The sequence below is a fragment of the Trachurus japonicus genome, unplaced genomic scaffold, assembly GCF_045865225.1.
Source record: "Trachurus japonicus isolate A0001 unplaced genomic scaffold, Traja_1.0 AP030263.1".
NCBI lineage: Eukaryota > Metazoa > Chordata > Actinopteri > Carangiformes > Carangidae > Trachurus > Trachurus japonicus.
This window is the reverse complement of record NW_028220396.1, coordinates 3,530-24,506: the sequence shown is the minus strand read 5'-3', so window position 1 is coordinate 24,506 and position 20,977 is coordinate 3,530. Positions and strand designations below refer to the sequence as shown.

General features: G+C 40.0%; 1 protein-coding gene and 1 long non-coding RNA gene across 2 annotated transcripts; one reads left to right on the top strand and one right to left on the bottom strand.

Annotated features, from left to right (window-relative positions):
- Positions 1-13,223: 13,223 nt before the first annotated feature.
- Positions 13,224-15,177, bottom strand: LOC146960516 (uncharacterized). Its single transcript, XM_085772308.1, has 4 exons — positions 15,093-15,177; positions 14,538-14,738; positions 14,163-14,354; positions 13,224-13,750 (listed from the first exon to the last, which is right to left on the bottom strand). The coding sequence occupies exons 1-4, from the start codon at positions 15,175-15,177 to the stop codon at positions 13,446-13,448; spliced, it is 783 nt and encodes a 260-aa protein (XP_085628434.1). The 3' UTR covers positions 13,224-13,445.
- Positions 15,178-15,997: 820 nt separating this feature from the next.
- LOC146960515 (uncharacterized) lies at positions 15,998-18,202 on the top strand. The gene is made up of 5 exons (XR_015035433.1): positions 15,998-16,244; positions 16,852-16,959; positions 17,097-17,196; positions 17,514-17,621; positions 17,774-18,202. It is a non-coding gene; the product is annotated as an uncharacterized LOC146960515 (long non-coding RNA).
- Positions 18,203-20,977: the final 2,775 nt, after the last annotated feature.

Here is a 20,977-nt window from a genome sequence, read left to right as displayed (position 1 = left end):
CATCAAAGTCAGCGAGTTAGGAGCTGGTTCTTGGTGTCAGAGGCTGTGGGTTCGAGACCCAGCAAGGGTGATGATGATGATGATGACAAATCGATATGTCAGATGTCCTCAACACGAAACACAAGACAATTGTCCTAATGGTGGCATCACAGCAAGCCTCTAAATTTAAAATTCCAAATAGCTTGGACTGGACCATGTGCGAAGGCTCCTAACATCTTAGACTCATAGTAGATGTTTGACAAATACATATCATTATTTTATCTCAAAAACTGATTTTTCTTTTTACTATGGTTTCAAATCTGCCTACACAACAGTGAATGGCTCACTTTGTGAAGCCACTGTTGCATGACACTTGTCAACTAGAAAAAACATTTCCAAGAATGGAAATGGTGTGAATGCTTCCAGCAATGCTGAATGAGCTGAAGAAATTGTTGAAAGAAAGAAAGAAAGGAAGAAAGATTGAAACAAGAGAGAAAAAAGAAAAGGACAGAAAGAAAGAAAGAAAGAAAGAAAGAAAGAAAGAAAGAAAGAAAGAAAGAAAGAAAGGAAGAAAGAAAGAATCAAACAAACAAAGAAGTAAAAAGACAGAAATGGAGTGAAAGAAAGAAAGAAAGAAAGAAAGAAAGAAAGAAAGAAAGAAAGAAAGAAAGAAAGAAAGAAAGAAATGGAGTAAAAACAAAGGAAGAGAAAAGGAGTAGAAAGAAAGAAAGAAAGAATCAAACAAACAAAGAAGTAAACAAACAGAAATGGAGTGAAAGAAAGAAAGAAAGAAATGGAGTAAAAACAAAGGAAGAGAAAAGGAATAGAAAGAAAGAAAGAAACAATCAAACAAACAAAGAAGTAAAAAGACAGAAATGGAGTGAGTGAAAGAAAGAAGGAAAGAAAGAAAGAAAGAAAGAAAGAAAGAAAGAAAGAAAAAGAGAGAGGGGGATGATAGATAGAAAGAGGTAGATGGATGGATGGATGGATGGATGGATGGATGGATGGATGGATAGAGAGGGAAGGATAGAAAAAGTTACGTAAAATACAAATGAAGGAGTAGAAGAAAGAAAGAAAGAAAAAAAGGAGACAGAGGGGTTAAAAATAGGGAGGGGGATAGATAGATAGATAGATAGATAGATAGATAGATAGATAGATAGATAGATAGATAGATAGATAGATAGATAGATAGATAGATAGATAGATAGATAGATAGATAGATAGATAGATAGATAGATTCATGAGAAAAAAATTAATTGTTGGAGATGTTTACATCAAAAGTATAAAATAATTGAGAGGCTGATGAATTTGAGCTGAAAACCTGTGTGTGTGTGTGTGTGTGTGTGTGTGTGTGTGTGTGTGTGTGTGTGTGTGTGTGTGTGTGTCTGGATGTGTGAGTCTGACGGTCTCTCTGTCTGTGTGTACATGTGCAGAAAGCCACAGAACTCCTCTCTCCCTAATGATCTGATTGATTGGCATCCTGCCCTCAGAAGTTACCATGGCGACTACCATGCTTACATTTTACTGTGTGGAACAGTGTTGTGTTTGTGTGTTTGTCTGTTTGTGTATGTGTGCATGTGTGACTGTGTGTGAGTGTCTGTGTGTGTCTGCTCTGTGTGAGTGTGATGCCTGTGTTTGTGCGTGGACATCCTCTGTCAGTCTGGTTTATCATGTGTGTGTGTGGGGCTGTGTTTAAAAACATCTTAACGAGCGGCCAGGCTGCACCTGCACTGTAGACTTTGATAACGAGCTGGCCCCTACAGCTGGACCAACTGCACACAGAGCAGAGCAGAGCAGAGAGATTTGAGCTCTGAGCAGCTTCCCAAAACAGCCCAGAAAAAGAGAACCGTAACTCTTATCAGAATGTGGTCCTCCTGACCATCTGGGCAAGCAGACCTTCCTGAGCACATTGATGTGCATTAAATGTTTGTAGGGCAAAAACTTTTCTCAGGGTCGCAAGGTAGAAAAGGGGGGCATTTCTGCTTTTCTAAAAAAATCAGCTCCTACTTTTATATTGAAGTGGATGAGCCACTGGAGCGGATCTAGCTGCACAATTAGGCTCATAGAGACAATTCTGTAAGTCTGTCTGCTGTTTTGAACACATTAAATGAGACACGACAAGTGTGGCTACAAACCGGTGAGGAAATCATATGTCTAGAGTTTAATTTGTGGCCGTGCTGGCAATTTATCCAGAAAAAATCCTGAATGTTTTTTCGATCCCTCTCACTCTAACGATGATGTCACTCACTCTGACCCAACCCCATACACACTCATTGAAAAGTGTGAAATTTGTCAGAAATCCTCATGTGCTTTTAAAGGATTTATCTCAAAAACGGTGCAAGCTATGAAAAAGTTGTAAATACAGGATGAATACATTAGAAGTTTGTCTACAGCTCAGAATTTGAATGAAGTCTCTAGCTGAAAGTATGTGGACGCTTTAAAGGCTGAAAGAAGTAAGAAGATTTGAAGAGTTTCAAGACTGTTCCAATGCATTCTCTATGGGGAAAAAAAAATCAGAAATAGTTGAATATTGCAAAAAGTATGAATAGTTGAAAAGAGAAAAGACATAGCACACCTGTCCCGAAAAGGCTGAACATTTTGATATTTGAATTGTTGAAATAGCACAAAGTATGAAGGACTAGTTACATGACGAAGAAAGGCAGAAAATGGCCGAACCGAATAACAATAGTGTGAATGCTTCCAGCATTCACACTAATTAGCTCAGTGCGATAGACAATGGTCTTTGGTTCCCAAGGTTGTGGGTTCAATCCTCAACTGATGCAAAGTGAACATTATAAGGTCAACTGTCTTGTCTTCCTATTCTCCTGTTTGTTGCTCAGAATTGCCTAAATTTGCCCAAAAGTAGCCCGGACCCGACCCATCGCTGCGCAGCAGCTATAATTCTTTCTTTCTTCTTCCAAGGAAGTCATACTTCCCATGGGCGAAAACTCACCAAACTTCACAGAAACATCCGACCCCATGCCAGATTCACTCAACTCCAAGGACATGTGCCCCCCCCCTCCTAGGGGGGGCACAATAAGCGTTTAAATTTAAAAACTTTAAAAATTCCTACCAAACCAACGGTAGATGCTACAGTGTTGAAACTTCACCACAATGTAGCCTCAATACTGCTGAAACTTTTGTCCACTTAAACTCATTACAAATTATGAAGTCCATCACTCTGTTTTTTTCAATAACTGTAAAACTTTTAAAATGTATCTCCTCCCACAATTTTTGCTCAATTGTCACCAAACTTGCTACAGAGCATCTCCAGACCGTCCTCCACAAAACTTGTTTCTCGGATGTTTGATTAAGCAAAAATTGAGCCTACAGTGCATGAAAACGTTTGACTGTAAACACTACTGTAAACATATACCATCAAATTCTTGCTAAATACATTTTCAAACTTCCTGAAAAAAAAAGAGAATATTTTGGAGTCATGGTTAATGAAGTTTGGCAAATATCAGAATTTTAATTCAAAAACTGAATTTTTGAGAACATTTTGAATTCTGCTCTCATGGGAACAACTGCAATCAATGTGAGTGTGGAATTTTTAAACATCAGATTTTCTCTTATGAAGCAAAACACTTATCATTAAAAACAAATCACCAACATTTTCATGCTGTCAAGATGCAATTTATGTATTATCAGATTTTTGTTTAGATGACTGAATTTCTGAAATTTTGACCATTTCATCACAACAGCTGCCCGGGCACTGACTCACCTGAGTGGATAAATGAAGCTACACAGCAGGTCTCACTACCAGCCAATTAGCTCAGTGAGTTAGGAGCTGGTTCTTGGTGTCAGAGGTTGTGGGTTTGAGACCCAGCAAGGGTGATGATGATGATGATTATGATGATGATGACAGATCAAAATGTCACATGACCTCAAACTGTTTTGCTGTCTAAATGCAATTTATGTATTAACAGATTTTTGTTTAGATAAATGTTGGGTAAAAAAAAAGGAAAAGCACGGAGCTCTGATACAGCAGAGAGAGACAGAGAAGGGAGGGGTGAGCATGAGGAAACCAAGAGAGTGCTGAGGAAGCAAGGGAGGAGTGGTCAGAGTGTACGCATGCGTGGAAGTGCATCGTCAGTGTGTGCGCATGCGTGGGAGTGCATCGTAAGTTTGGTGTCTAGGTGCCTACAGAGGGAGTCAAGGGGGGTAATGAAGATAACCCCCGTCAGCAAGACTGTGTGGCGCCAATGAAGCTGAACTTGGGATGAACCCCAACACGTGCCATAGTAAGACACGTCCATGAAGGCGGGGATTAGCATCGTGTGATGTCGTGTAATTTTAGTTGAACAAATCAGCGGGGCAGATCGTAGTTGAACCATCATCGTCAACCGTCATTTGAATAGAAGGGAGGATCGTAAATAAAAAGTGAAGACAAGGAGATAACAACTTAGTCTGGTCCGGAACAGGCTCGGGTTTATGTCCATTTTTTCTAAGCGGCTAAACTCTACTGCACCAAAGCTCAGTCTACTCTGATCGCCTTGTGGAGCTATTATTATACTCTGATGGGATTTTTCTTATAACTTTGATGAACAACTTTTATAACCTTTGAGCATATTCGATACCATTATTTTGTACTAATTACATGTTGGAATAAAAGAGATCCTTGATCGCAACTGGCCCTGTTTTGGATCTTATTTTTCCTCCGACATAATTGGCGAGCTAGCCAGGAGGGATTGCAAGCAGCTGAGGACGTGCTGGGGTGGACAACCTGTAACTCATCACACTTGTGGCCACAAATTAAAGGTAAAGCAGTTAATTTTCTGCTCAAATTTGTGTGACTGAGTGCAGGTCTCCGCAAAGGTAAGATAACTCAGAAAATATAAGCTTGCCCCTAAAGAACCTAGCTGTAAATTGTTGTTAACTCCCAAACCTTAGGTCGTAAATACAACTGACTGAGCTTTGGTGCAGATTCCATGTTTTGTATGTCTTTTAACCTCTCCATCTGTATGTTATCTGTTCTGAACCACTGTCTAGAATCTGTGTCTGTGGATATATAAAATTGAAGATAAGTTAGTGCATGTTTGGAAAAAGAGAAAAAAAGAAAAGAAAAAGAAAACCATGGTGCGGAGTGAATGAATGAGACAACACTGAATGTGGTGATTGGATTGTGGCTATTAGTCTGTTTGGGGTTTTTTGCTGGACTGGCATGGACTGCTTTGCATGCGGCGATGTTAAGATCTGAGTGAAATTCTTCTCACTAATCGAAGTGGCAGCGTGCTATAAATCTAAAATACCAAAGTGGGGGGGAAGTTCCAGGTTAAATTCTGATGATACCGCTCTCAAGACATCGAGAGGTCTGCTAACCTGAATAAGGGAATTTAGAGAAACTCTGATAAGCCAGCTCTCATGGTGAATGAGAGGTCTGTTGAGCAGAGCAGTACAATAAGTGCTGAATTTAGAGAAACTCTGATAAGCCAGCTCTCATGGTAAATGAGAGGTCTGTTGAGCAGAGCAGTACAATAAGTGCTGAATTTAGAGAAACTCTGATAAGCCAGCTCTCATGGTAAATGAGAGGTCTGTTGAGCAGAGCAGTACAATAAGTGCTGAATTTAGAGAAACTCTGATAAGCCAGCTCTCATGGTAAATGAGAGGTCTGTTGAGCAGAGCAGTACAACAGGTACTGAATTTAGAGAATCTCTGATAAGCCAGCTCTCATGGTGATTGAGAGGTCTGTTGAGCAGAGCAGTACAATAGGTGCTGAATGTGAAAATCTCTGATGATCCAGCTCTCATGGTGATTGAGAGGACTGCTGATCAGAGTGTATAGTACTTGAGGTACTAAGTTTAAATCTCTGAGGATCCCGCTCTCATGGTGATTGGGAGGACTGCTGACCAATATAGTACGTGAGGTACTATACTTCGTGCACGGTTGTAAATAGTGTATATATATCTATATGTTAACCAGCTTGTGTAAACTGCATTAATAGTGAGTAGTAATATAGAACTAGACAACGTATATATACTGTATGTGTGTAGGCCTATGTGTGTGTGAGTGTATGTGTAAATCTGACAAAATAGAGTCATTAGAGAATTTGTATGAACAAACTGAACTAGGATGTGCTTTCCTAGGAATACTGACAGGCTTAATGTTCGTAGTGTTTCTTACTGAGGTAATTTGGAGGATGGTTGAAACACAGTAACTGGAGTAAAAAGAGAAAACTGTGGTGAATTGACAGTGCTAACATTAAAGCATTTTTTTTTAACAAAGAGAATATAAAATACATCTAGGACGAAAGCACATTTAATAGTAATATAGAAAATAAAATTAAGTTAAAATAATAAAACTGACATCTAACATTATTTACTAAATCTGGCACAGTCACAGAAAAGTTCCCTGAGCTGCTGTGTAAGCGGGCCAACAGAGGCCTGTGGGGGAGTACCAAGATAGTCTGGAAAGTACCATAAATCCACTCTACTCTGTGTACTGCCATCCCTAGGAGAGCTAATTGGGGAACTGATAACGACACACACAAGTTGGACAGAGAGAGAGAGAGAGAGAGAGAGAGAGAGAGAGAGAGAGAGAGAGAGAGAGAGAGAAACTTAAAGTTAAACATTTAAATCCAATATAAAAATAATAATAATAAAAAACACATGCCACTGTTATCACAATAACATAAAATAAGAAGGAAGAAAATATTACTGATAAATAAACTATTATAAGTAACAATATTAAATAATAAAAATAAAAGACACAATTTAGGCCATCTAAAGTTAAAACCACAGTAAGTGGCAACAGTAGTGGATATACAAGGCGCAAATCTAACTAAGAAACACACTCAACAAACCAAAGCAAATAGAGACACAGCGAAGATAGTTAAGCATAGGAGCAGAACTGAGGAAAAAGACTATGGGATGTTGATCCCAATGGAGGGAATACAGAGACAGCACCAAAAAAGATGAGATGCAAGTTAAAAAAAAAAAAGTATGGTAAAAAGCCATAGGAGAACGTCTAGAGAGGCATAGTGGCCTACAGCTGGAACCTTCATTGAAAATGTTGTGATGAAGTGGCAGTCGACATCAAACATTGTGCAGCAAAAGACTCCAATGACAACAGAGAATACAAGCAAACAAAAGAGAGAGAAGTGCTGCAGTGGTTTGGACAAGAAGGACTATGGCAACAACAAACCCTGTGTCCACGCCTGTTGATATCACCAATGAGAAAAATTTCCCTGATGGAGTTGAAACACAGGCAGGGGTTGTGGGAGCAAAAGAAGAAAAAGTTCTGACGACTCCCATGTGGACAATAAACTCATCACCGCCACCATATGACCCTGAAGAGCCAATGATCAACAACACCTCAAGAACCCTCTCACCTGAACCAAAGATCACTCCAAAAAACTGACACAAGGATACAGCCTAAGCTCAGCTGTAGAGCAGAAAAAAAGGGCCATGATGTCACAAACTGATGTAAACAGGACGATACAGCAGCTGGATGAAGATGAAGAAGAATTTAAGAAAGTATTACGAAAGTTATTGAAGAATGGAGAAGAGGCGGGAGCAAAGGAGATGAATGCAAGGCAAATGAAGAGCGAACCATTGCAAATGCAAAATGGAAAAGATTGGGCCCACGAGATTTGGACTTCCGGACTCCAAACGACCAACAGGAGGATGAAGAAGTAGCAACTTCAGTGTGTCCATCAACGAGAGCCAGTGGACAAACCAAGCGTGAATCATTGTCCTTTATGGATATGATTGGCCTGGCTGGCAGACTGCCAGACCTCACTGAAGGAGCGCACAAGTGGATCAGGAAGCTAGAAGAATGTACAGCAGGTGTGAAGATGGTACTAGGGAATATGGAATCCCTATTAATGCATGTGATTAGAAAGCAAATGGCAGAAGAAAAGAATGAACAGCTAAACAAACTAGCCCAGCAGCAGCTTGGTGAACCCACCAAGCAGAAGAAGGATAAGGAAGACACACAAGCTCCAGTAGTGACAGTGACCCAATCAAGCCCACCACAGTCAGTAGTAACAGAAACACAACCACCTGCAACCCAAGCCACCACACAAGTCACCAACTCTCCATTGTCAAATCCAGCGGCTGCAGGAAGACCAAGTGCACCATTTATATATGTGCATTACACAGCAAGTGGAGGATATCAGAACGAATCCTCCAAGAAGATGGAGACCAGCGCAAAGAGGAGCCCTGACGAGATACCAAAAGAGATTATATCAACAAATTCAGTTTTATGAGGGAGATTATGACGACACATCTTATGATGAACTATGTTGGCGATGTCAACAACCAGGACATTGATGCAGAGACTGTCCCACAAGACAACGGACAGACGCTAAATATTGGCAATTGTGGAACCAGGAGGGTGACTACCGTGTCACCACTCTCCACTCAATCACAAGATGAGACCACTGTCAGTGACAATTCAAGGTCAAGAAATTCCCAGAGACTACTTGAGCATAATATCCCTAGAAGAAAAAATGAAGAGGAAATGACAAAGAAAATTTTATTGGACCAGCAACTGAGAAATTTAATGTCTACACGAAAGTAAAAATCGACACAAAACAGAAAAAGAAAAAAAAAAAAAAAAAAAAGGTGAAGTCTTCCAACAAGCATCAAGATAAAGCCTGGAGCTCACCATCCAAACCAAAGACACTATCCACTGAAGCAACATGCCATTGAAGGTATTAAGCCAACAGTCGCACGGCTGTTAAAAGCTGGAGTGTTGGTAAAAAACAAAGACTGTATGTAAAACATACTAATTTTCCAATCAGAAAACCACGGTTTAATGATTATAGACTAGTACATGATTTACAAGCTGTCAACTCTGTTGTAGGATCTAAAACTCCCATCGTCCCAGATCCTTACACCTTATTCTTACATATAGCCTACCACCTACAGTAGTGCTGCACAATTTGATAAAAATGTGCGATTGCGATCATGGTGGATAATATTGTGATTTGCGATTATGATTAGATTAATCGTGTAGCACTAATCTACAGTAAATGGTTTACAGTAGATGATTTGTGTTCTGCATTTTTTAGTGTTCCTATTCACCCAGATTTTCAAAACATTTTTGCATTTACCTACAAAGGGCCGCAGTATACATATACCAGACTGCCACAAGGGTATGTAGAAAGTCCATCTTTGTTTAACAAAGTACTGACCCAAGACCTACAACACTTAGATTTAGATAGCTAAATCCTTCAATATATAGATGATTTGTTGGTTTGCAGCCCCACTAAAGTAGCCTAGAAATCTAGACGCACCCTAGCAGCAGCAAATATAGGTGGGTCTAGAAACGAGCCATAGGAACTTTTTGAGTCTCGAACACCGCTTGTGTTCACCAATCACAGCGCTCTATCTGTTTAGAGAATCGTTGGGCGGGCTTAACGCGATGACGACATAGATTTTAATTGGCTTGTCAGGCTAACATCATCCTGCTCTTTGCTCTGATTAGTCGTAGCGCTACCCTATTGCGTGCAGAGGCAGTTTGAAAGACAGCCTTCATCTCACCCCCTGGATTGAGCCGACTCCGAGGTCTTCCGGTCGTTGCCAGACTAGACATGTTAATGATATAGTCTGGCTTGTCAGGCTACCACTAAAGAACAATATAAAAATACTTTGTAAATGTTTAAATGCTTTAGCTAAAGGAGGTCACAAGGTAATCAAAACCACATTGTAGAAGTACTTTCATCTCTGAGAATGGCAGAATACAGTCGTTCATGGATTAGTGTGACAATGATGAAAAACGTCACCCATGCATGCTCTTATTAGAGCAGCAGTTCAAAAAAATTATATCACAAAGCTACATTTGTATGATGCGACTGAAGCAACTTTCCAAATGTTAAAACAGGAAAGCAACCACTTACATACTGCAGCATAAAGCTAGACAACATTGAAATCAGACTGCCACCTTGTAACCAAGGCTTGGCAGCCTTATACATAAATTGGTGATAATTTACTGTACATGTGCATTGTTAACTAGCCAGAACTTGTGCAATACAGTAAATCCAGCAGGTCACACCAGTAGATGGAACTCCTCATGACTGTGTACAGGTGACATATGATGTTATGCATGCATACATGTGATGATTTATAGCAAAATCACACATTGCAGGCAGTGAACCCTCAACAACTATCTTTTCTCTCATCCAAGCACGGGATAGTAATTTACCACAGAAAAGATTGTGTAGATCAAAAGGCGTACTATTATGAAAATACTGATGACCAGACAAGAGTTTGCGGCGAAATCAAGCAGATCATTTTGTTCTTCCACTGTTTTTTCTTATGTGTACGGTTAGGATGGCGCATGGTCAGGACCACTGCGCCAGGGGGGAAGCAATCAGACACCTACTGGTTGTCCCCATTTTTGGTGGAAACAGTGGATGGAAGACTACAAGAATGTAGAAGTTTGCACTAAATATAATACGCGAAAAGTTTTTTCGGCGCCTATGCGCAGATACCATCATGTGATGGTCCATTTCATCATATTATGGTAGATTTTGTTGACATGATTGAAATGTAATTTTTGTAGATGAGTAGAAGCAGTATCAACAAAAGCACCAGGTCATACTGTAAGTCAGTAACCAAGTTCTGGTGTACAGAAGTGGTTCCGAGGTTTGGTATGCCAAACACCATCAGTTCAGTCAATAGTGAAATCCAAACTGTTTAGAATAATAGTTGACAGTAAACACGGGCTGAATTTGATAAGATGCTTTGCCTTTGGCACTAATACTAGAATCCACAAAGTTTTATTTAAAGACCCACTCCCGTGAAAATCGTGTTTTTTGAGCTTTTCACATGTTCCTGTGGCATTTTTCTTGTGTTAGAGCACTTATCAGCAGAGAAGGAAGTGCAAAATTGCATTTCAGAGTTTTTCTGCCTTCAAACTGCTGTGAACCAATGGCAGACTCAAACTGGCAGTTTCAGGAAGACTGGAGTTGAGGGTGTCACAGCTCCAGGGGAGGGCACTAGTGCTACAAGCTCCCGCCCCGCTCTGCATCTGGCTCAGAGGTGAAAGCCTTCACAGCTCGGTGTAGCTGTCAAGGTATAATAGGTATAGCTCACCTGGTAGAGCAGCTTGCACTGTGAGCAAGGACTATGCACCAGTCTGGGATCGAATCCCAGTGTGGAGTTTTACGTTAAACGCGCTAAATCTGTAATTGTACAATGTCCAGCTGTCAGCAAGCGGGGGGGTGGGGTGCGAGGAGGTGGCTGGGCGGGTGCAGAGCAGCGCAGTCTCCGCCCACCCCCCAGAGGTGCATTGCTAATGTGCATGGCTAATGAGCTGGTTTTAAAATGGCCGAAAAGGGTCGCGGGAGTGGGACTTTAAACAGGTAAAAGTACTTATCACAGAGCCAAACCAAAGACTACAGCCAGGCAACTGGATGTATGTTGAGGTTTTTATAAAGGAAGGAGAATCAACCCAGACGTGAAGGACAACTGAAGGTCATCTTGGTAACATCAACTGCATTGTAAGTCGACGGTAAGAGTTTTTATTCCTCCTAACCATTGCTGTAGAGCAGATGATCCTTCGAGGACAATATATGGCTGCAGAAAAAGGTGCAGCAGATCCTTAGTTGGAAGGAGCCAGTGATACCACCTCGCAGAGAGACCAACTAATGGAGACAGTAGCATGGCTCCATAACATATGACAGCTTTCAAACACCAACTTAAGGCCCTAATGTCATATGTTTGCTTTGATTTGGATATGATATTAAAGTGTAGGCCCCTAAGTTCAGCTAGGTTGACTTAGGAGAAGATATATTTTACTTATATATGTTTTTTCTGTGTATTAATGATATATCTGTTTGCCTTACTGACAGTTACACCATGACAGACCACTACGAGACAAGACCAGTGCAGGCAATACCTGGAAAGGCCAGCGAACCATCTCATGGTGCCATCAAGGCCAGGGGGGATTCCTCGCTATGGAACATACATAGCCGAGCCAGCCTGAGGTCTAGACGTGGCAATGCAACCTCAACCACGATCGTTGTACATGGGACAGCTGATGAGTCCATATCTTCCATCGCAGTATAAGGGACGCCCATGATGCAGCCGACACCTACCTGGGAATCACTACTACATATATCAGCACCATCACGTATGATCCAAGTGGAGATGCAACCGACTACACCATGATAGTTGTGTATCCTGAGATTAATGCAACTACTACAGAAGCTGTAATGCAGCATGCAGAAAGACTGGTCAACACTCGCCACTGCTAAGCCACAATATGAAGGCATTAAGAACTAAGAACTAAAAAAACAACTGTCTGATGACAGAGAATGGTCAACACATGAAGAAACTACATCAGCTAAGGGACAAGAAAAGATTGGCTCACGAGAATCACAAGTTGTGACAGGAAGGCAGAGCCATGAAGGAAAACACCATGAAGAAGAGCTTTGATGCTGATGGACATTACACCTGTTCCCTCTGATTTACTGTTGATATACCTGTTGTCATACTCAGACAAGGCAAATACATAAGTATCTTAATGACTTGTTACTATGTTAGAATTACTAATAAGACATATTCTCATATAGACAAGAACCTACTAATTCTTTTGATCTACTGCCGTACCATGTAACCAATTTGCCAACAACTACATCTGCGGAAGACATATAACACTTTCTATGAAGGTCTAGTTTATAATGCATTAGGAGAACATGCATAAGACATTATAATGCATTTATAATGCTTCATACATGTCATTATAATGGTGTATAATCATGTATAATAACTTATACCAAGGTTTATAAAGTATTACAAGTGTCGACATAATGTATTATAAATTAAGCACTTATAATGTTTTATACCTGCATATAAAGTGACAACAGTGTTTGAATGAAGAATCTGAAGTCCTGGGTCACATAACATATTATAACCATCCATACTCTAGCCAGTAGTAAAGACAAACATAGAACTGCTCAACATAGAACAGATACTAAATGCTCAGTTACGGAAAGGGCGTAATGCCTTATAAATATCAATAATATGTTATAGGATGACTTTAAGAGCTTTTAGTAAAGTGACAACACTGTATAAAGTTATTACCAATTGTATGACATTATAACACAATTATAATCACTTAGGAGCAGTATTTTGGTGGCTGTAAGTAAAGTGTAAGTTAAAAATTATACACCATAATGATTTTTAAAACAACTTTATTTTGCAAAAACAAAATATAAAGAAAAGGTGCATGTTATTCTGTACATATCAATACAAAGGCTGAGCTCTGCGATGACCGCCGTTCTGGCGATTGTGTTGCGGTCAACACCAACTTCTTCAAAGGCAGATTTCAAAACAAAATATAAAGAAAAGGTGCATGTGCATATTCTGTACATATCAATACAATTGAAATCTGTAAAAAAGAAAAAGAAAAAAAAGCATAGCTCACAAATTTAAATTCTTGCACCTGAGAGACTAAAGAATGCAATTTATAACATAACAAATTAAAACTTGGAACAGAGTAGCTTTTTTGCACATTTAATGTGCAATGGGTAGCAAGGTACCATTCTCTTTCATTTCGCTTATGCACTCTTTAATCTCAGCTGTAATAGCCGCGCGACATCTATCCACAAAGGTGGAGAGCTTTTCAAACTTCTCATTCCACTGGCCTAGAGCTCTGAAAGCTTCAGGGGCTGCAAGGCTGAGCTCTGCAATGACCGCTGTTCTGGCGATTGTGTTGCGGTCAACACCGACTTCTTCAAAGGCAGATTTCATGGACCCCCCCTCACTGTAGCTCTTCAGCACTGCCTTGTACCTTTTAAGGATGTCTCTGCAGTTTTTCACTGAAAGAAAAAAAAAGTTCATCTGTCATTGTAAAGAGAATGCGTTAACTGGTATGTGCAGTATATGAAAGGAGAGTACATAATGTTGTATATATACATAACATCTTTTGTTCTATTTTTTTTCTATTTTTTATTTTTTTAGTAACATTACACAATTTCCCCTCTGGAATCAGTAAAGTATTTTAACTTTGTTTGTGAACTGGCTATCTCTTGAGGACCACAAAAAGTCTTAGAGTTGATGACATACTGTCAAAAATAATTCACTTTTTGGTAAAATACAGTCTGTTCTACCTTTTTATTCATTATTATTAGTTCATGGTTTATATTTAATTGTTTTTTTATGCAAGCAGTTAAAAAAAACACAGTTAAAACAGTCAATTTCACTCATTACTGATGTATAAAACAATCTTACCTCGAACACGACTGGTTTCTGGTTTGGGGGTTCCACTCAACTTTGGGGATCTCTTCTTCAGCTTTTTCTTCTTCTTGGAGTCATCTTCCAAGGACGAATCAGACAATGCCGAGTCGATGGCTAAGGTCGAAGCAACTTCAGATTCTTCATCAGAGATGAAAACTCTTTTCACCTGACTCTTGGAAGACTCTGCTGCAATAAATCAAACACACACAAAGACACAGTTCTAAAACATTAATTAATATTTTTTTCTTATTATTGTGTTTCTAGTTATAACAAACATTGTAGAACAATCCAAGATGGTGGATGTCAAAATTCAAATGTGTGAAAATTCATGTAATAACCCAGGAGCAACACTGGCATATAACTGATCACCTGAACTAGATGATGGCTCCACCGATCTGTTCCCAGATTTGACTAGTTCCCTCATTAAGTCAGCCTTGCTGGTCAGTTCACGCTGAAGGTAGTCTTTATCTGACTTCAGCATTTCTATGGTTTCTTCTCGGAGTCTCCCGCGCTCTCTCTCTGCCTCCAGCTGAAGTTTGATCATCGCCAGCTCATGCTTGATTGTAGGAGCTGCACACAACACATTAGCAAGGATCACAAAAAAAAAAGAAAACAAGAAATTATTTTTGTAAATATTAGCCTAAATGAAATTATTTTAGCTAATAGCTATGACAGGGATGCTATGCCAAGTTTTAAACACAATCTATAACCTTTTTAGGCCTATGCTGGATATGACTCAACCAGGCATCATAACCTTAACTTTAAATTTTCGAATGTGTTAAATGGTTTGAATACGGTATGAAAGTTTCAGCTCTAACTTACACGCTAATATTAATATTATGAGCAAAGCCCATGTTTAAAGATGATTTTTGGACAATACAATACAAAACAGAAAAGAAACAACCTAAAAATGGCAAAACATACCCATTTTCTCTTCCTCCACAGCAGGAGTGGAAGCCCTGTTGTCTTTTGGTGGCGGAGGATTCACAGCTCCCCTTCTCGTGTGCATGGCTATTCGTAAAACATAATCAACCGAGGGTTAGAGTTTTAAGTATTATTCTTTGGCTATTGTTAGTTTGAATTTGATTCAAACTTTACAGCGAAACGCTCCCACATTAACACTATGCACTAACATTTGCTTTTTCCACATGTTGGCTGGATTAACGTTAGCTTACCCATGTGGCCTGGATGCTAACGTTTAAGCTTGGCCGACAAAACTTAGGCCAAAACACCTCAAAATAACTATATGCATTTTGTTCATGTTTTACAGTCTGTGTTGAAAAATATTACCTTAGAGTTTGGTTTCGTTGCCTTTTGCAGACCGTAACCGTCCACCGCCTTTCTTTTCAAACCTGCAGTCAAGTGCGTCTTTCCTCTGTCGTCTTCGTGATCCCCTGTGCGACGTTCAGGAGTAATCAGAACTTGGAAATTCTGGCTTCTGACAATCAATAAATTCCGTTCATGCTGTAAATAAATTCAATTGCTGGGTTGATTTCAGTTCACTTGCAAAACCTCTCAGCTAATGTCACCCGGCTGCCAACACAGGCTAACTAATTTAGTCAATACAATAGCAATTAACCTCCACATATTGCTGTAATCATAGTGTAAGATAAACTAAGCAACCATTATAATGTATAATTACAAATTAAATGTACGTTGAAATGTCAACAAAAAGTGTTTCTGAAAAGACAGCAGAATTTGAGACTTTAAACTAAATAAGGGGGAACCATTCAATTTATTTTTAACAACTCGGAATTCCCTTTTCCCAGCGTTCTGGCTTGCGTGAACGCACCATTCCCAGAAGGCAATTTTGGACGCAAGCGGGAGATCGCATGGATCCATGGGAGATCGTCGTTGCCCGCTCTTCAGGTCAGGTCAGGTGAAGGATGCCAACATGGCAAATTTATTGAGTGGTGAAATTCGTCGATTAATACGACAAGAGGACACGATACGCAGCCGGAGAAAAACAGTTGTATGGATGCAAAGAAGAGGAATCCTAAAGCGTTGCATGATCTGCTCCACCTGCAAAAGGCCCATGCACCTAAACGTTGTCTCCAAAGCTGATGGATATGTATGGTAAGAAACGTCATTGCTACATTAATTTTATGCTCAGACATGTCCACTTTTCACATCCTGTCAACGGCTTCGGAGGAGGGAGGGGGAGATACATATGAATTCATATAAATATGTCCGGTTTTCATTGTTTTTTTACGGGACCGCTGATGATGGTGTTTTGCAAAACTTACTACTGTACATTACTGTACATTGTTGTGTGGGCGCAAATGTCGGGGCAGCATTGCCTCATTAAAAACTGTCCAAGAGTGGGGCCACCCCATAGTGTGCACCATGAAGTTTGAGTTGTGGCTGCAGGCCAGTGTGCAATTTAGAGACATGTCTGACCGGGATGGGGGGCTAGTAAAAAAAAAAGAATGAAGGAGGCACTGTCGTGCCGGCTCACCTGCAGCCCACTCAGGTGACAACTTGAGGAGCGCTCTGCTGTTTCTTCCTAGGATATTATTAATTGTTTATTCATGTAGCACATACCCTTATCCATAACGCATATGTAATGAATGACATCTGGTATGGGTATATCCCCACCCTGCTGTAGGCACAGATGTAATATTTTGTAATTATCAGTTACAATTAATAATTATTAACATTATTTTTCTTACTCAACCATTAGGTCTTGTGGCAGAAAAGGCCATCGCCAGAAGAGGAGATCTGTCAGAAGTGGATCGATCTTCTTCAACTCTCGCAGGCCTCTCCGAAGCCATTTGGAGTTCATCTATCGGTTGGTGTTTTTTGCTAACATTACCCATTTTAATACCATAAATGCTGAGGTCCAAATTATTCATAGACTTCTGATTGCCTGTACATGATTTATGTTTTAATGTATAATTTTACTAAGATCAACCATTTCTGGCAAAGGTATTCTCAGGGATTGAGGCTGAGACAGATGGATATGATGGAGGATGGCATTGCCAGCAGCAGTCGCACTTTGACGAAGATGGCTTCCACTTTGAGAAAGGTGTTGTATCAGTGATATGAAAGGGATTTTAAGCTATAGTGCATAGGTTTTTGAGGTCATAACTTTGCCTCTATATATATATAATATGTGTGCTGCATTCAAGTGGTGTCAGAAAAACAAGTTGCCAACCATTGCCCCTGTTTGAGTCTCCTCTTGTTTGCTACCCAACATTATTTCTTAAATCAGGAATAGTGCATAATTGGAGATCACACTTCCATTTGACATGTACGTGTGACAGAGTAAAATGTTTATTTATTTTAAAGCAGTAGAATATATTTTGTTGAACAAGCTCTAATATTGAACTTCCACCTCTCAAGGTCTGCATTACAGCCATTGACAAACTGAGACACCAGGGGAAATTGAAGATTGGTGGACGTCATTGCTTTGTGATGTTAGATGAAAGCAAATTCTCTCACAAGAGGAAAGTAAGTAGTGTGTACAAGTTATTTCTTTTGTAAATTATCCATTTGTTGTTTGTTTTTTGCAGTGTGAATTTTAAAAAAAAGTAATGAGCTGTTTTGAAAAGTGGCTTCCAAGAAAGCTTTTTTACTCCATCTGAAAATATTTGGTTTTGCAGTATAACAGAGGACGCTTTGGACCTGCCTGGCGCCGCACAAAAAAGTGGGTTTTGGGCTTACTTGAAGTTGGGCAAACATCAAGAAGACCCATACTGAAGGTGGTGAGAGGCCGTTCAAGAGAAGATCTCCTGCCAACCATAATACACCATGTGAGAGGAGGCTCGCAGATTGTCTCTGATGAATGGCGAGCTTACCAGCGGGCACTTGGAGATATGGGATTTGACCATCACACAGTATGCCATAAAAGGCATTTTGTTGACCCAAACACTGGAGCCCACACTCAGCATTTGGAACGTGCGTGGCAGACGTTCAAGGTTGAAGTGTGGAGGCACCGTGGAAACCGTACCACAAAACTTTTGCAAGAACATTTAAAAGTGATTGAGTGGGAATACTGGTTGGGCAGGAATCATAGATTTCATATCATTGGCCGGCTCCTGCATGACATTCGTAAATATGCAATTCGTAACTGTTGAAAAATGAGGTACATCAGCTGAAGAGTACCAAAATGTTGTACCTACCTGTTTTATGTTGTATTTAAAACTTGTAGAGCGGAAAAAACTATTTTTTAAAGATGAACAAAGTAATATGCATTTTGTCTGATTTTGGTTTGGTAAGAGACTTGTTTTTTTATTGACCTATATTCTCTCCATAGGTCAACAAACCATTTTGTTTCTGCAAAATAAAAAGTTGCTTTAAACATCATTATGGTTGACTTACACTTTACTTACAGCCACCAAAATACTGCTCCTAAGTGATTATAATTGTGTTATAATGTCATACAATTGGTAATAACTTTATACAGTGTTGTCACTTTACTAAAAGCTCTTAAAGTCATCCTATAACATATTATTGATATTTATAAGGCATTACGCCCTTTCCGTAACCGAGCATTTAGTATCTGTTCTATGTTGAGCAGTTCTATGTTTGTCTTTACTACTGGCTAGAGTATGGATGGTTATAATATGTTATGTGACCCAGGACTTCAGATTCTTCATTCAAACACTGTTGTCACTTTATATGCAGGTATAAAACATTATAAGTGCTTAATTTATAATACATTATGTCGACACTTGTAATACTTTATAAACCTTGGTATAAGTTATTATACATGATTATATACCATTATAATGACATGTATGAAGCATTATAAATGCATTATAACGTCTTATGCATGTGCTCCTAATGCATTATAAACTAGACCTTCATAGAAAGTGTTACCGACATATGTGTATCTATTAATAGTGAAATAGTGAAACTTACAGTGGTTAAATACATTAAATACATAGTTGAACATTTATTGATGGTTTTTAATATTTTAATGCCACCACTACTGCATTATGAGTCACAACTAACTGCTGTCTGACTCACATCATACATGTTGTTTTTAGTATTTTTTTAGTCTCTGCTTTTAACTGATTCTGGTAAACACACTATGGTTAATATTGAAAAAATATTGTTTTGACCTACTGAAACTCTTTACTTACTGATTGTTTTGTCTTTATCATCTGCTGTAATCATGCATTATATGTCATTTTTGATTTGATGAGACTTTGCAAGTCTCACAGGGGGGAATGTTGGGTAAAAAAAAAGGAAAAGCACGGAGCTCTGATACAGCAGAGAGAGACAGAGAAGGGAGGGGTGAGCATGAGGAAACCAAGAGAGTGCTGAGGAAGCAAGGGAGGAGTGGTCAGAGTGTACGCATGCGTGGAAGTGCATCGTCAGTGTGTGCGCATGCGTGGGAGTGCATCGTAAGTTTGGTGTCTAGGTGCCTACAGAGGGAGTCAAGGGGGGTAATGAAGATAACCCCCGTCAGCAAGACTGTGTGGCGCCAATGAAGCTGAACTTGGGATGAACCCCAACACGTGCCATAGTAAGACACGTCCATGAAGGCGGGGATTAGCATCGTGTGATGTCGTGTAATTTTAGTTGAACAAATCAGCGGGGCAGATCGTAGTCGAACCATCATCGTCAACCGTCATTTGAATAGAAGGGAGGATCGTAAATAAAAAGCGAAGACAAGGAGATAACAACTTAGTCTGGTCCGGAACAGGCTCGGGTTTATGTCCATTTTTTCTAAGCGGCGTAAACTCTACTGCACCAAAGCTCAGTCTACTCTGATCGCCTTGTGGAGCTATTCTTATACTCTGATGGATTTTTCTTATAACTTTGATGAACAACTTTTATAACCTTTGAGCATATTCGATACCATTATTTTGTACTAATTACATGTTGGAATAAAAGAGATCCTTGATCGCAACTGGCCCTGTTTTGGATCTTATTTTTCCTCCGACATAACATAATTTCTGACTTTTTGACCATTTTTGAAATCTGCCTTTACAACAGCTGCCCGGGCACTGGCTCACCTGAGTGGATAAATGAAGCTACACAGCAGGTCTCACTACAAGCCAATTAGCTCAGCGAGTTAGGAGCTGGTTCTTGGTGTCAGAGGCTGTGGGTTCGAGTCCCAGCAAGGGTGATGATGATGATGATGACAGATCAAAATGTCAGTTGTCCTCAAAACGAAACACAAGACAATTGTCCTAATGGTGGCATCACAGCAAGCTTCTTTCTTTAACCTTTATTTAGATCTCGAAAGCCATTGAGGGTAAACCCTCATTTCCAATGACGTCGAGAGCACAACAAATCAACAGCAATCATATAACAAACAGTGTTGTGGGTAACGCGTTACAAAGTAACGCGTTAGAGTACTTTAATTACTTTTTTCGAGTAACGTGTAACGTAACGCGTTAGTTTCGTGAGTTGAGCAATCAGTAACTTAGTTATTTTTTTAAAAAAGTAATCCGTTACTTTTCGCCGGATAAGGAAAAGAAAATCCCGACTGCAGCCTGCTTTTTGTCAGACAGACTACTGTGCAACCTGCGGATGTGTCAGCCGAGGCGCAGCGCTGTGATGCATCTGTGTCCTGCCGACCTACGTTGCCTGTGTGTATGCGTTTCAATTCGCCGGCGAAAAGGACAAGAACATAACGGTAAAAACACTCTGCGTTGGTGATAAGCTTCTATCGACCGCAAAAAAAATCCACATCCAATTTAAGGGCCCATGAATCAGCTCCACGTACGGAGCTGCTTCTCCAGCAGCAACAAGCAGCCCGGGCCGGCTCTCAGTGCTTGCTGCTTTCAGCAGCTCCCTCTTGGCGAGCGGCAGCTCAGTTCTCCCCCGGTCCAGCCCGCATCTCTACTCCA

Bases quoted from the DNA above. Each gene is read 5' to 3' on its own strand.
- LOC146960516 (XM_085772308.1), bottom strand. From the start codon at position 15,177: ATGCACACGAGAAGGGGAGCTGTGAATCCTCCGCCACCAAAAGACAAC. The intron at 14,739-15,092 runs GTATGTTTTGCC...TGTTGTGTGCAG, and splicing joins TGTGGAGGAAGAGAAAATGG to CTCCTACAATCAAGCATGAG. The intron at 14,355-14,537 runs GTGATCAGTTAT...GATTTATTGCAG, and splicing joins GGAGCCATCATCTAGTTCAG to CAGAGTCTTCCAAGAGTCAG.